The following is a 13,874-nucleotide window of genomic DNA, read 5'->3' as shown; positions in this document are numbered from 1 at the left end:
CGGTCGGTTTCACATCCGGGACCCCGGGTGTCTCGGCGAGCTCCGTCACGTGATGCTGTGTTGCCGATCGCCTCTCCTTGTTTTGTTTCCTCCGCGTGCAGTGTGATCTCCGCCCCTCCGTCAGAATTGGCCAATGGGACGTGTTTAACGGAACCTGGGGGTGGAGCAACGAGCGAGGTGGCGGTGAGGGGTCGAACTTTCCACGCCCCACTCCAGGCTGCACCGTCCCGGGAGCGGGCGAGGGCCAAGCGGGAGCGCGCTCCGGGGGCACCCGGGCCGGGAGACCGGAGCGCATGCGTTGCCGCTGACCGCCGGGGAGCCGCGTGTCGGCGGGTCCCGGCCATGCTGAAGCTGGACAGCTACTGCGGAGCTGAGGGGCCGCCCAGCCCGCACTGGACTAGGGGCGGGCTAAGCCCCTGCTTCTTCTTTACCGCGGCGCCCGCGGCACTCCTGGGACTTGGGGCCCTAGCCCTGGGGCTGCGGCTCTGCGCGCCGAGGGCCGGGGCCCAGCCGACTCCGGGCCCGACCCCAGCCGCGCGGGGCTTCCTGCCTGGGCTTCAGCTGTTGCTGGGTGGACTGCAGCCTCTGCTACCCCTGGCGGCTCTAACTGCCCGGGCCGCGACCGCCGCCAGCGCCTCTCTCCCTGGCTATGTGCTGCTCGGAGGTCTACTTGGGGCTGGAGCCGGGGCCTGTGCGCTGGCGCTGCAGCTGCTGGACCGGCGGCGGTCCGTGGCCCGGGCTGGACACAGTGCCGGCCTTCTGCTCCTATGGGCCGTGGCGTTGGCTGTCGAGAATCTGGCCTTGGTGTCCTGGAACAGCCCGCTGTGGTGGTGGTCCCGGCAAAGCCTGGAGCAGCAGGTGGGGGGTTGGGGGGGGAGAGGGGGTAGCGCTCTGACCGGGTTAGGGGTGGGGTGGAGGTTGTGGGGGAAGAAGAGTGCTGACTCACTCTGAGCCCTGCTGATTCGGCCCCGATGCCTTCCTCCCTCCCCTCCCCCTCGGCGTGTCTGCTCCAGGTGCAGTTCGGTCTGTGGGCACTTCGATACCTGGTCTTTGCCGGGCTCCTGCTCTTGGGGCTCTGGGCCCCTGGGCTTCGGCGACAGCCCTATAGCTTACAGGTCAATGGAGATGACCGCGATGTGGAGAGCAGCCAGGTGCATTTCCTTTCCTAATAAACATTGGGATCTTTAACCAGAAGTGTTCATCTCCCCCTGAAACTTCGCAGTTTCTTCTTCATTAGGACCTGGTCCTCTACAAACCCCAAAATATACTAACTCCTCTCCCGTGACTGGTTATTAGCAGGGCCAGTAATCCCCCGGCCTGACTGGTCCCTGAAATAGAGGAGAGGCAGGGTTTGGGTTGGCTTGTGATAACCTACCCAGGGAGCCCACTTTTTACCTTCTACCTTTCTGAGTTTTATGCTGCTCCTGAATCCCACATTTTCTCTTCACAGCCTTTGCCACCTACAGCCTCTTCTAGTCGCCCTTCGACATGGAGGGATCTTGGTCGGAAGTTACAACTATTGAGTGGCTACCTGTGGCCCAAAGGGAGTCCAGCTCTGCAACTGGTTGTGCTTGTTTGTCTGGCACTCATGGGCCTGGAACGTGGACTTAACGTGCTAGTCCCAATCTGTTACAGGGACATTGGTGAGGGAAAGCCCAGAGAGAAAGGGTAGAAGTTGCTAGTTCTCCTCTACCACAGATATTTCAAATATTCTTAGAGCATTGTCTGGATCTTTCTGCCCCTTTGTTTCATACTTGACAGTGTACAGGTCTCTCATACATGTGCTCTCAACACACATCATACCCTAACCCCACCCCAATGGTCCTTGAGGACAAAGACTGATTAAGCTTTGTCTTATTCCACTGCATCTGACCTATAAGAGGTATTTAACTGCAGAAGTGAATTGAACCGAATATATATTGGTCAGTTCAATTCTAGAAATTTGTACTAAATATCTACTATTCTTTACAAAACATAACATAAATCAGAAGGTTCTGGAAGAGACATGCAAACTGAGGAGCTGTGAGTATCCAGTGGAGAGATCAGTTCTGGCTACAGGAACCAAAGAAGCCTTTGTGAAGAGGGGGAAATTTGAATTGGGTCTTGAAAAATGATCAAAGTTGGTGGGGAGGACACTTAAAACAAAAAAAAAAGAAATATGAGTAAAGGCATTTAAGTAGAAGGACACTTGGCTGTATCCAGTAAATCTAAAATATAGGGCAGGAATGGAGTGTTCTGATCTTCCTTTGGACAGTGGGGAAGGGTCCTTGTGATAATAACTTAGGCAGAAGGTGGATAACAAAGTCTAATATGGCATCAGGGTGGTGGGGAGGCAGGAATGACTGGCATCTTAAAATAGTTCCCTTAGAGAATGGCTTACAAATTGGTACTGATCTTTTTCTTTTCCATAGTGAATGAGTTGACTGCAAGAGCCCCTTGGAGGTCTCTGGCCTGGACTGTCTGCACTTATGTCCTGCTCAAATTCTTACAAGGGGGAGGCACCGGCAGTACTGGTACAAAAGTTGCTTTCTGAACTTACCCCCAATTTTAGGAGCTACAAATCACATTCCACGATTGTCCTCTCCTCCCTTTAATTCAGTTGTTTGTTTGTTTTTTTTTCTTAAACATCTCCTATTTCTTGTCTTCAAGCCATCTCTTCTGATATTTGTGTCTCTTCCCCAGGATTTGTGAGCAATCTCCGGACGTTCTTATGGATCCGGGTTCAACAGTTCACAGCACGTCAAGTAGAGTTGCGTCTCTTCACCCATTTGCATGGGCTGGCCCTACGTTGGCACCTGGGACGACGGACAGGAGAAGTGCTCCGAATTGTTGACCGAGGCACAGCTAGTGTCACTGGGCTGCTCAGGTAGAGAAAGCAGCAGGATCTGAAGTCAGGGACCATAGGAGAGAAGATCCTGGGAGAGACAAGAGAGGAATTTGGGGCTTATCTCCTTTCTCTCAGTTCATTATATCTATACCCATTTAACAGCTACCTCATCTTTAATATCTTGCCAACCCTGGCTGACATCATCATTGGTATCATCTACTTCAGCATGTTCTTCAATGCTTGGTTTGGCCTCATTGTCTTCATCTGCATGACACTCTACCTCAGTGAGTTCCAATTCCCTGACCCTACTCAGTCTACTGGGCAGAGGGGAAGGGCCAGTGCTTTCCATTAGGATCTTATTGCTTGCTAACAATAGAAGTCACCATGATAATTCACTGTGACTTTCCAGATAATCATTAGATGGAATTCTGGGTTGGAGTTGTAAGGGGGGTGGGGGGCTCAGGGAGGAGAAAGGAGAGAGAGAGAGAGAGAGAGAGAATGAATACTTTCAAGTCTAATCTAAAGTCTAGTGCAGGGCCAGGGTCAGGAAGAGTCAATTCACAAGCCATGTATTTGTTCATTCATGCATTTACTCAAAAACTATAAAAGGTGCTCATCAAATGTGTGAGTCACCATTTGTAGAGGGAGGGATATACAAAAAGAAGTCACAATGGTGCTTAGATAGTTCCTTCTCTAGAGCATCAGTTCATTCCAGGTCTGTAATCAGATTTAATCATGTGTTAAGTGGTGAATGCACTTGGCTGATCCTGGCCTTAATAGTTGGGGAAACCGCTATATCTTCTCCCCTTCCTCAACTGCTCCTACCACCCTCCAGCCTTGACGATTTTAGTTACTGAGTGGAGAACCAAGTTTCGCCGAGATATGAACACACAGGAGAATGCAACCCGAGCTCGAGCAGTGGACTCTCTGCTCAACTTCGAGACGGTAATGGGGCTTAGTGCTCAGGATTGTGCACGTGGAAGGTCAAGATTAGGAGGTTGGCAAGTCCTCAAGCCTGGGATGGTGGCCGTGTTGGGAGTGCTCTTAAAGGGGTACCTTCTGTGGAGTCCAGGCCTGGATCTACGCCTTCGTTCCCAGTGGCTGCAGACAAGTCACCATACCTCTAGCCTTTGGTGTCCTCATCTATAAAAGGAGCAAGGTGGCCTAGATAAAGGACTCGTAGGGTCCCTTCCAACTTGATGTCTTCTATCTCCTACCATCCCACCTCTGTGGTTGGTGGGTGAGACTTTGGGAAGTGTCGGTGGGGTCTAGAGTGAAGGCATCAGGTGCTACAGTAGGTTCTGATGTCCCTAGGTGAAATATTATAATGCAGAAAGCTATGAGATAGAGCGATACAGAGAAGCCATCATCAAGTACCAGGTGAGGGTGACAACTGGAGGAGGGTCTGGGTGGGTGGGTGGATACTTCTGAGGACTGTGGGAGATGCCAGGGATGATGGGAGCAAAATGTATATAGTCACGGGTGAGAATAAATCTAGGGGGATGTGGGCAGGTGATGCAACTTCTCTTCTGTCACCCATCTTTCAGAGTCTGGAATGGAAGTCAAGTGCATCACTGGTTTTGCTAAACCAGACCCAGAATCTAGTTATTGGTCTTGGACTCCTAGCCGGCTCTCTCCTTTGTGCCTACTTTGTTAGTGAGCAACAGCTCCAGGTGAGTGAGGCTCAAGGGAAGAGAAAGAGGCTGCAGGAGGAAGGTGACTGCATAGGAAGTAAGGCAAAAAGGGAGCTTGTCTCCGGGTGTGGATAGAAAATGACTCTGGCTGGGAGAGGTAGCTCTAGCCCTCCTTCTCCATGGCACCTTTCCTCCTCCTCTACAGGTCGGGGACTTCGTGCTCTTTGGCACCTATATCATACAGCTCTACATGCCTCTCAACTGGTTTGGCACCTATTACAGGTAGCTCGGGTGGCCCTGTCCCCCACATCCTTTGCCTGTGCTGTCTTGGTCACATTCTTTCCTTGTCCCACTCCCATTGTCCCTTCTCTTTCTCTTGTTCCTTCCCTCCTCCCAACACATCACCTTCCCTCTGCCAGGATGATTCAGACCAATTTTATTGACATGGAGAACATGTTTGACTTGCTAAAGGAAGAGGCTGAAGTGAGTAGAGTGGAACTAGTTTGTGGGATGCTGGTTCTGTGAAGGAGTTGTGTGGCCAAAGCTATGTTCCTGGGTTTTCTTAGGTGAAAGATATCCCAGGGGCTGGACCCTTACAATTTAAGAAAGGATTCATTGAGTTTGAAAACGTGCATTTCAGCTACACAGACGGGTAAGGAACCTCTCTCAGCACTCATCTCATCCTTCTCCCTCCACAAATAGGGAGATTCACTAACTCCTCCTGTTCCCCGCCCTCATCATGCCTCTCCTCACCCACATTTTCTCCCCATCTTCTCTTTAAGTGGGAAAGGAATGAGGTGAGGTTATGGCCCAATAGCTAACCTTCTCTGTTCTCCTAGGCGGGAGACCTTGCAGGATATCTCCTTTGCTGTGATGCCTGGACAGACACTGGCCTTAGTAAGAAGAGATGTGACCTCTTTCCCCTTTGCCTTTCCCCATCTTCTTCCCTAAGCCTCAGTTCCCCTCAAGTTGTGGAGAGGAAGCCTTTCCCTGGAGTACATCCCACAGGCTTGGTTCCCCTTGGGGTCCAGCTCTGTTGGGAGGGGAGAGCTGTGTGGGTGCGAGGGTGACTGATCAGAGACATGGGCTCACTGCTAGTCCTGACACCATAGGTGGGGCCCTCTGGGGCAGGGAAAAGCACTGTCCTGCGCCTGCTCTTCCGCTTCTACAACCTCAGCTCGGGGTGTATCCGCATAGATGGCCAGGACATCTCACAGGTGAGTGCAGGAGAGGGGCTGGGCACCGTCCAACAGGCGTGGAGGCCCATCGAGGCCTTGAAGGGTGCCCTGGCGCCTCAGAGCGGCTGCTGTCTCATGGCCCCAGGTGACCCAGTCTTCCCTCCGTTCCCACATTGGAGTCGTGCCCCAGGATACAGTCCTTTTCAACGACACCATTGCTAACAACATTCGATATGGTCGAGTCATGGCTTCAGACTCCGAGGTGGAAACCGCTGCACGGGCTGCTGGGATCCACGAGGCCATCCTAGGCTTCCCTGAAGGTGGGAGCCCTTCACCAGAGCTGCTTCCCCCATTTTGGAGCCCAAAGGGCTCTGCCACTCCCTGCTACTCTATGTGTGCTTTATTAGAGCTTGTTATGTCCCAGCACTGCACAAATAGGTGGCACTATGGGCAGGTAGTGCCAAGCCCTCAGGGCAGATCTGGCCCCTGGCTGAGTCCATTCACAAGCCTGTACACTGGGGATAAATCGGTGCACCTGCCTCCCTAGGCTGTCGTGAGATGCACATGCAGTAATAGTTATAGAATGCTTAGTACAATGTCTGACCCATGGCTATGTTCAGCTGTTTTTAGTCCCGTCCTATTTCATTACGACTCCCTTTGGGGTTTTCTTGGTTGAGATCCTGGCAAGATCTGCCATTTCCTTCTCCATCTCAGATGAGGAACCTGAAGCAGGGTGAAGTGACTTGTCTAGGATCACACAGCTAATGAGAGTCTGAGGTCACATTTGAACTCAGGAAGAGGAATCCCAGCACTCTATCCACTCTGCCATGATAGCAAGCGCTTTATAAATACTACCTCTTACTACTTTTACTAAATAAAAAAATTGCTCCTGCCCTCAGGAGCTCACACACAATGCCTGCTATATATATAAAAGAAATACAAAGTAGATGAAGAGTCATTTCAGAAGGGAAAACAGGAAGTCTTCCTGCAGAAAGTGGAATTTGAGCTGTTTTGAAGGGCGTCAAGGGAACAAGAGGTATAGCAAGGTGGGGGGTCATTCCAAGCAAGAGGCACTCAGGTCTGGGAACGGCAAGAAGCCAGCATGACTAGATAGTGGAGATGGGGCACAGTGAGAGGAGTTGGAAGGTCCCCCTACCCTCTGCCCCACCTTGAAACAAGGGTCCTGACTCCAGATGGGAAAGGAGGGGGAACCCATCCAGGATTTGAAGGTGGAGTTGGGGGATGTCCACAGGCTATGAGACCCAGGTGGGTGAACGAGGGCTGAAGCTGAGTGGAGGAGAGAAGCAGCGTGTGGCCATTGCCCGAACCATCCTCAAGGCTCCTGACATCATTCTTCTGGATGAGGTGAGAATCTGCGATGACTTTCAGCCCTTGACTCCTTGGTCCAAGACTCCACAGCTGAGCAGCCCACTTTGGTTCTGAGCCCTCACCACTCCTCAAAAGCTCTAGCCTCTTCCTCCTAAAATCAGCTCAACAGATGCCGACGTGCCACTCTCTCATTTGTAGGCAACCTCAGCACTGGACACTTCAACGGAGAGGGCCATCCAGGCTTCCCTGGCCAAAGTCTGTGCCCTCCGTACTACCATTGTGGTGGCTCATAGGTACTGAACTGGTGTGGGAGGTGATGGGGAAAAAAGCTTCACTCTCTCTAGAAGGGGCTGATGTCACTCTTCTCTTTAATCCTAGGTTATCTACCGTGGTCAATGCTGACCAGATTCTTGTGCTCAAAGATGGTTGCATTGTAGAAAGAGGAAGGTAAAGATCTTATTTTTATTGATATGCTTGTTCTGCACACTTAAACTTCCCCTCCCCATCAAGCCTTCCCTTTTGACAATTTAAAATAGAGAGGAAAGATGGTGATCAGCTGAACCAACTAGCACATTCACTGTGGAATTTCCCTCTCAGTATCATTCTTGGGGATTCAGAAATAGAGAAAGATCTATGGGACAAAATGATCCAAGGCCTGGTCAACCCTGACCTTTCTTCTTTTCCTTCCCATCCTAGGCATGAGGCACTGCTGGCCCGGGGAGGGGTATATGCTGACATGTGGCACCTGCAGCAAAAAGGACAGGATGAAGAGGTCTCTGAAGGCACAAGAAGCCAGACACCAAAAGGGGACCCTGAGCCCCCAGGTCCATGACAGAGGTTGGGGGAAGTGTCCTTTTCAGTGCAGTCTCCTATGAGCCAAACAACCATGTGATCTACTCATCCTACTTTACTTGAGGTACAGTTGTAAGGAAGGTAACCTCAGAAATGGGACCTCAGAAATAAAATATGGTGTGAAACCTGAGCTCCATTCAGTATTTACAAAGACTCTTTAAGTTTGGCTCTCTGTACCCTCACAAGAATTAGAGAAAGAGTCACAGCCAGAAGGGCACTGCTGTTTGGTAAGATGCTTTATTCCCTTCCAAGTCCTATCTGCCAACCAACTCAAGGGGCAGAGGTGACAACTCCAGGGATGACTCCTCTATGGGGAATACCAAGGGGAAAAGGGATAAGGAGGGTGGCCAATTCTCTCCAAGCCAAGTTCCACCTACCCCTTCAGACATGGGTACATCGAGTAGGGGTTCCTGCCACCTTGAACTCAGAGGCACTCCTGGTGTGTCCTTCCTTAATCCAGCTCTGGATTCCCACCATCACTCTTGTTTTGAGCTTTTGGCCTCTTCCAAGGGACCCTGGAAGTGTGAGGGCCACAGCCCCTCTAAGCTGAGTCACCCTCCCTGCTCTCAGGGCCCTAGCAAAGGCTGCAGTTGGAGGGTTTCAAGCTTCGACTCTGGGCCTGGAGCAGGGAAAGGGGAGAGAGCAGAGCAGGTGGCAGAATTAGGGAACTTAAGATGGGGAGCAGCCCTAGGATAGAGCCATGAAGAAACCCTTCCCTTTCTATTCCTCTTCAGCACAATACCTGCTGTTTGCGATACTCCTCCTCACTGGCTGACAATGCTTGGGCCAGAGCTAAGTCTTCCTCCTCTTGAGAACTAAGAGTAAAGAGTGAGTGTGAGACAGGATCATTATCTCCTTCATCCCCAGACTCAGCCCCTCCACCACCTTCCCAGTTCTCCAGTCAGGTACCTCGGGGCACTGGACTTGGTCTCAGTCAGGGACAGGATCAGTGCTTGCTGTAGGGCTTCATCTTCACTCTGCAGGAGAAAGACAAATCATTCACCTCCTCTTATTCACTGCCTCTTCAATTCCCACTCCTCTGGCCTTATCTCAACTCACCAGGCCATTCTGCAAGGCATGAGTTGGTGACTCAGCAACTCTAGGAAAGAGGAGAAAAAAAATAGCATGAGGATAAAGGCATAGAGAAGAAAGGAGGTTGGGGAGAAGTGGAGATATACATACCTGCTTTCAGAGGGGGGTGAGGTTCTACCCAACCCTTGGCCAGGGACTGGGGCTGGGCTAGAACCTAAGCCCTGGGCTCTGGAGATAGCAGCATGTCTGCAGGGGAGAGATACCTTCTACATACACCCAGGAACAGGTCACCTAGTCTCCAAGGTGTTAGTGGGAGATAGAGATAACAGCAGACAACCCAAGGAAACACAAAGGGTTTCCTCCCCCAGAGAGGGGACTAGCTCTAGGGAGACACTAGGGGCATTCCAACCGGAAGGGAGTACAGGGCAGCAATGACTGTTGGGGGCGTTTCGCAGGTCAGGGCAGTAGGGGTCCCTGAGGTAGAGCACACTCTGTGAGTTACCCAGACTGGCTGGAAGGCAATCGGTTCCCAGGGCACTCGTGGTCTAGTGGGTGCCTGTGCTTGAGACAGAAGTTTCGGCCACATCGTTCACAGGTCAGCTCCATCATTTCCCGTTGCCGGCAGCCAGGGCGGCTACACTTATTGGTAAAAATCTGATGGGGCAGAGAAGACACTACAGCAAAGACCTCATTTTTCTCACCCATGCATTCCTGGCTCTTGCCTAATGTTGTGAGGGTTGTTTAGCAATTAATTTAGTAATAGTGTTGGACCTCACCTTTACACTAGCCAGCCTTCTCAAACCTTCCCCAGGTCTTCATATTGGCTGCAAAAAAAGTATTGATGATCCTCACACAGGTAAAAAGTTAGCAGAATTCTCTCACCTTGCGTTTGCGTTGTGCTGGGTCAGATCGACAGTCTCTGTCAATATGTTCCCCCACAGCTCGGTCAGGAGATTCTCCTCTCGCCACAGGCACTGGTACGTTACACAGCGGGCATACAGGCACCTGTACATCCTACAGCCAGGGAAGAAGAAAAGGAAAGGCACATCTTGGGTGCCACTAATTATCCTCCTATGTTTCTGGCACTGAAAAAGAAGTCTAGAAAAGCCCTGGGATATGAACTATGGACTCGGGAACCCTGCCCTCTAACTTCTTTTGCCAAACAACTGCCATAGCATAGCCTCAAGCTCAGACAAAGTGAGAAGTTCATTCACTGTATGCTGGGTACTACTATGTGTGATAAGCCACACTGTATATCTTCACATAGGAAATGGCATTTTTTTTCTGGTTACTGGAGGAAAGGCAGGATTTAAACCTTCCCCTCCACCCTTCCCAAGAGCATAATGACAAAGTTTGGGATTTGTCAAATAATTTGTAGGGGGTGTGACAATAGTGGAAGTCAAGACTAGAAAAGGTTGGAGGACTTTGAATGCTAGGCTAAGAAGTTTGGGTTTTTATTGGGAAATGAGCAACTGAAGCTTTTTGAACTATGAGAAATGATTAATAATATGTTTTTAGTAAAAAAAAAAAAAAGAAAAAGGAGCAAATACTTGAGAAATATTATAAAAGCAAAATTGACAGGACTTGTAGAATGAATGAATGTGAGGGATCAAAGAAAGGGAAAAACCAGAGCATTGTGAGCTTGGATGATATCTTCAAACAAATCTGCCAAACAACTGCCATAGCATGCAGAACATTCAAAGTTGCAGATATGGAAATCATTCTCAGAATAATGGCTTTAGGCATGAGATTAAACAAAGCAGACAATGTGGAAAAAGCTTTTGAGAAATGCCAACATTTAGGGAGGGGGAGGTAGGATAAAGAGGAGACAGGAGTGATCAGAGATAGAGCAAAATTGTCACAGGAGTAAGGAGAGGAGGGAACATCAAGAAGAAAAAGGTTTAACCTGGTCAAATATTACAGAAGGAGCAAAATTTGAGTGTCCACACAGTCCTATCATTTCCAAAGAAATCATACTACAAAAAAGGCATTCGTTCCAACCAATCCTTAAACTCACCTTTTGATAGGCAGAGCCACAATGATGCTGATCATAGGCCACATGGTCTGCACAGAATATGCCAGAGCAGGCATCACACTTGAGTGGCAGGAAATCTGCAAGGATGGGATGGTGTCTAGATGTCCTTTAGGATTCCAAATATTAAAGAATGTCCCCATTCTAATTATGCCTCATTCATACGAAATCCTAAATTCCTTTTTTTGGTTCAGTTCCCCTGAGTTTCATACCCTCTCCCATTCCACGCCCCCCCCCCCCAAGCTAAGCTTAGGCACATCTCACTCCCCACACCATATGCCACCTCTCCAGCTGCATTACTTATAGTCAGATATCAGATGCTAGACAGCAATAGAGATCAACAGATAGAGAGGTGATACAGACAGCAAGAGACTGACATATATATATATATATATAGATAGAGAGAGAGATGATGGACAGCAAGAGATCAACAGGTATAGAGACAGAGACGGATGAGATAGACGAGTCAGATGAGAGAGAGGTGGATATAGAGAGAGAGATGGAGAGAGAAGGATGGATGTATAGAAAAATACAGAGATAGAAGCAATAGACAAGTAGAGAGACAGATGGATAATAGTAATGGAGATTGACAGGTTACAGGCAGGCAGATATTGCATTATTGGTTGGCTTTTGGTTTTTTTAAGCTTTTTTAGCCACCACACTTCCTCTAGGTACCTCCTATCCACCTAACCCCGAAGTCTATTGGTCCCCTTCCGCTGCTCCCTCGTCTTAAGATCCCAGCCAAATACAGAACCCAGACCAGGACTCTGCCCTCTCCCCAGCCTCAAGTCCCGCACTTAAGGCTAGCTTGCCCCGCCCTTTAGTCCATCCCCCATAAGCCCCGCCCCGGCCCAAGTTCCGGCCTCTAGGCCCCGCCCCTCACCCAGTCGCTGACAGGTCGGCTCGGAGCAGTGAGCTCCCAGGTCCGGGAATTCCATGGCCGGGGATGGAGGGAGGAGGAGCCTCTGGATAGAGGAAGCGAAGAGGGAGCGTCGTGATGATGCCTAGTCGGAATTCGAGTAGACCTACCACGCTCCCGGGGACTCTTCTGCTCTGATGTACTCCGTTCCTGCTGGACCCAGGGCTCTCCGCTCGGAGACCCGGCTACCGGAGACCCTCAAGCACCAGCAGGCTCGGCGAGCTGGGCTCCGCCCCCTTTCCGCGCCACGGAGCGCGCTGACGTCATGGCACGCACCACTACGGGCGCGTGCCCGTCTCGTGAGGCGAGCTAGCTTCTGTCCCCGCCTCCCTCTCTCTCAGGTCCGCTGCCAGGCCCCGCCTCTTCTTCCTTCCATAGTGCTCTGTGAGGCTGGGAGGACTGTGAGAATGAAGGAACGAATGAGCGAACGAACGAACCAAGGAAGGAATAAGAACTCTGCTAAAGCAGCAGTAGGATCCTGAATGACACTCGTGAGCCCCTATCTAGGGTGCACTCCAATATCAACTAGCCCCTGCTTGATTACTTGTAGCGACAAAAGACTGATTTCTAAGCATCCTGTTCTATTGTTGGACCACGAATTGCTTGCGATGGTCTATGTTACATAAAGTGTATGTTCGTTTAGGCTTTGTGTGTCTACATCGACTGTCAAAATTCAGTTTAGGGTAGGCGTAGCTGCTTTCTTCAGCATCTTCTCCACTTCTCTTCAAGAGAGACTGATTCCTGTCTGGAGGAACGTAGGAGAAGGGTCCTCAAGCCTGATTGTTCCGTTCCCCTCTGAGAAAATGTACTGGACTAGATTCATATCTGTCAGCTCCTAAATACTGCTGATCTAGGGGTACACTTTTTAAGGTCAAAATATTTTCCTGACATTTCTAGATATTTTCTTTAAAAAAAAAAATAAATCTTATGGCAGAAGAACAATAGGGCTAAGTGACTTGCCCAGGGTCACACAGCCAGGAAGTATCTAAGGTCACATTTGAACCCAGGACCTCCTTCTTGTCCCTGGGTCTGGCTCTCAATGTACTAAGCCACTGCCATGTCTACTCTCTTTTAATGATGTTCCAAGCTTATCTGCTGTATGGTCCTGTGGAAAGATCATATCCTCTCTGTGACTCAATTTCCTCATCTGTAAAAGTGGAAGAAAAATAATACCTACCTTAATGTCATAAATGACATAATATTTTCAAGATGTTTTGGAAACCTTACTGTGACATATAAATGTTAGCTATGGTTAGCTATTGATATTTTCAACAATTATGCCTTTTTAATGCTAATTGATATCATCTGGTTGATTGATATTGGGGAGCACACTGGATGGGGCTCATGAGTGAAAATACTAGAAATACCGCACCAAATATTACCCTTTTCCATCAAATGCTAGTTACACAAAAGGTCATCATGATGCCATAAATCAACAAGCATTTATCTACTGTGTGTCAGGCAATGATGAGCACTGGCAATATAAGGCAAAAACCAGTTTCTGTTGTCAAGGAGTGCACAAAGTAATGGAGAAGACAACATGCAAATAGCTGTGTATAAATTACACACACACACATACACACACTCTCACACAGAGGATATGTTTGAGATAATCACTGCTAAGACTTGAAAGAAGTCAGAACTCAGAACTGAGAATTGAGGAGGGAGAGAACTTGAGGCAAGGGAAACCACCAGTGAAAATGCCCAGGATTCAGAGATGTGATAGTGAGTAAACCCACTTATCCAAGTAACTAACAAAAAGAAATTAAAAATATTAAACAGATTAGAATGTACAAGAAAATATAGCTCTACTATTGGGAGTGAGAATCTAAGGCTAACCAAGAGAAAGATCCCATCTTATCCCAGGGGAAATTTCCTATAGTCTCTAGGAAGGCAAACTGGAAACCAGGGGCAAATTGAAGTGCCAACTTGTCTATAAGTTTGCTTCCCAAAGTATCCGTTTTTCTGTCTTCACAAGTTTCTCCTAAAAGATGATCTGGAACCAGATGTGTGGAAGACGAAGAAGAAAGAAGGAGAAGGAGAAGGAGAAGGAGAAGGAGAAGGAGAAGGA

General features: G+C 49.3%; 2 protein-coding genes across 7 annotated transcripts; one reads left to right on the top strand and one right to left on the bottom strand.

Moving 5' to 3' along the window:
• Window positions 1–255: 255 nt before the first annotated feature.
• On the top strand, window positions 256–7,967 carry ABCB6 (ATP binding cassette subfamily B member 6 (Langereis blood group)). Of its 2 annotated transcripts, XM_044670758.1 has the most exons (19): window positions 256–858; window positions 1,014–1,151; window positions 1,451–1,643; window positions 2,412–2,513; window positions 2,683–2,866; window positions 2,990–3,111; window positions 3,663–3,772; window positions 4,142–4,207; window positions 4,375–4,500; window positions 4,667–4,743; window positions 4,881–4,944; window positions 5,028–5,113; window positions 5,301–5,358; window positions 5,574–5,678; window positions 5,785–5,959; window positions 6,892–7,004; window positions 7,167–7,261; window positions 7,347–7,415; window positions 7,665–7,967. In XM_044670758.1, the coding sequence occupies exons 1-19, from the start codon at window positions 343–345 to the stop codon at window positions 7,798–7,800; spliced, it is 2,535 nt and encodes an 844-aa protein (XP_044526693.1). In that variant the 5' UTR covers window positions 256–342; the 3' UTR covers window positions 7,801–7,967. The 2 variants fall into 2 exon arrangements, with proteins under 2 accessions (XP_044526693.1, XP_044526694.1); XM_044670759.1 differs by lacking the exon at window positions 1,014–1,151 and having other exon boundaries at window positions 256–865; window positions 1,467–1,643.
• Window positions 2,846–12,323, bottom strand: ZFAND2B (zinc finger AN1-type containing 2B). 5 transcript variants are annotated; one of them, XR_006505837.1, is made up of 11 exons: window positions 11,768–12,323; window positions 10,870–10,964; window positions 9,735–9,866; window positions 9,355–9,506; window positions 9,003–9,098; window positions 8,880–8,919; window positions 8,730–8,797; window positions 8,563–8,635; window positions 8,198–8,439; window positions 3,884–3,970; window positions 2,846–2,915 (listed from the first exon to the last, which is right to left on the bottom strand). XR_006505837.1 is itself a non-coding variant. In XM_044670764.1 (9 exons), exons 1-9 carry the CDS (start codon window positions 11,820–11,822, stop codon window positions 8,395–8,397), a joined length of 756 nt encoding a protein of 251 aa, XP_044526699.1. In that variant the 5' UTR covers window positions 11,823–12,323; the 3' UTR covers window positions 8,039–8,394. The 5 variants fall into 5 exon arrangements, 3 of the variants coding, with proteins under 3 accessions (XP_044526699.1, XP_044526700.1, XP_044526701.1); XR_006505836.1 differs by lacking the exons at window positions 2,846–2,915; window positions 3,884–3,970 and adding an exon at window positions 7,412–7,713; XM_044670764.1 differs by lacking the exons at window positions 2,846–2,915; window positions 3,884–3,970 and having other exon boundaries at window positions 8,039–8,439.
• Window positions 12,324–13,874: the final 1,551 nt, after the last annotated feature.

Source organism: Gracilinanus agilis, chromosome 3 (assembly GCF_016433145.1).
Source record: "Gracilinanus agilis isolate LMUSP501 chromosome 3, AgileGrace, whole genome shotgun sequence".
Taxonomy (NCBI): Eukaryota; Metazoa; Chordata; class Mammalia; order Didelphimorphia; family Didelphidae; genus Gracilinanus; species Gracilinanus agilis.
Note: the sequence above shows the minus strand (reverse complement) of the source record. Positions and strands in the feature narration are given on the sequence as shown.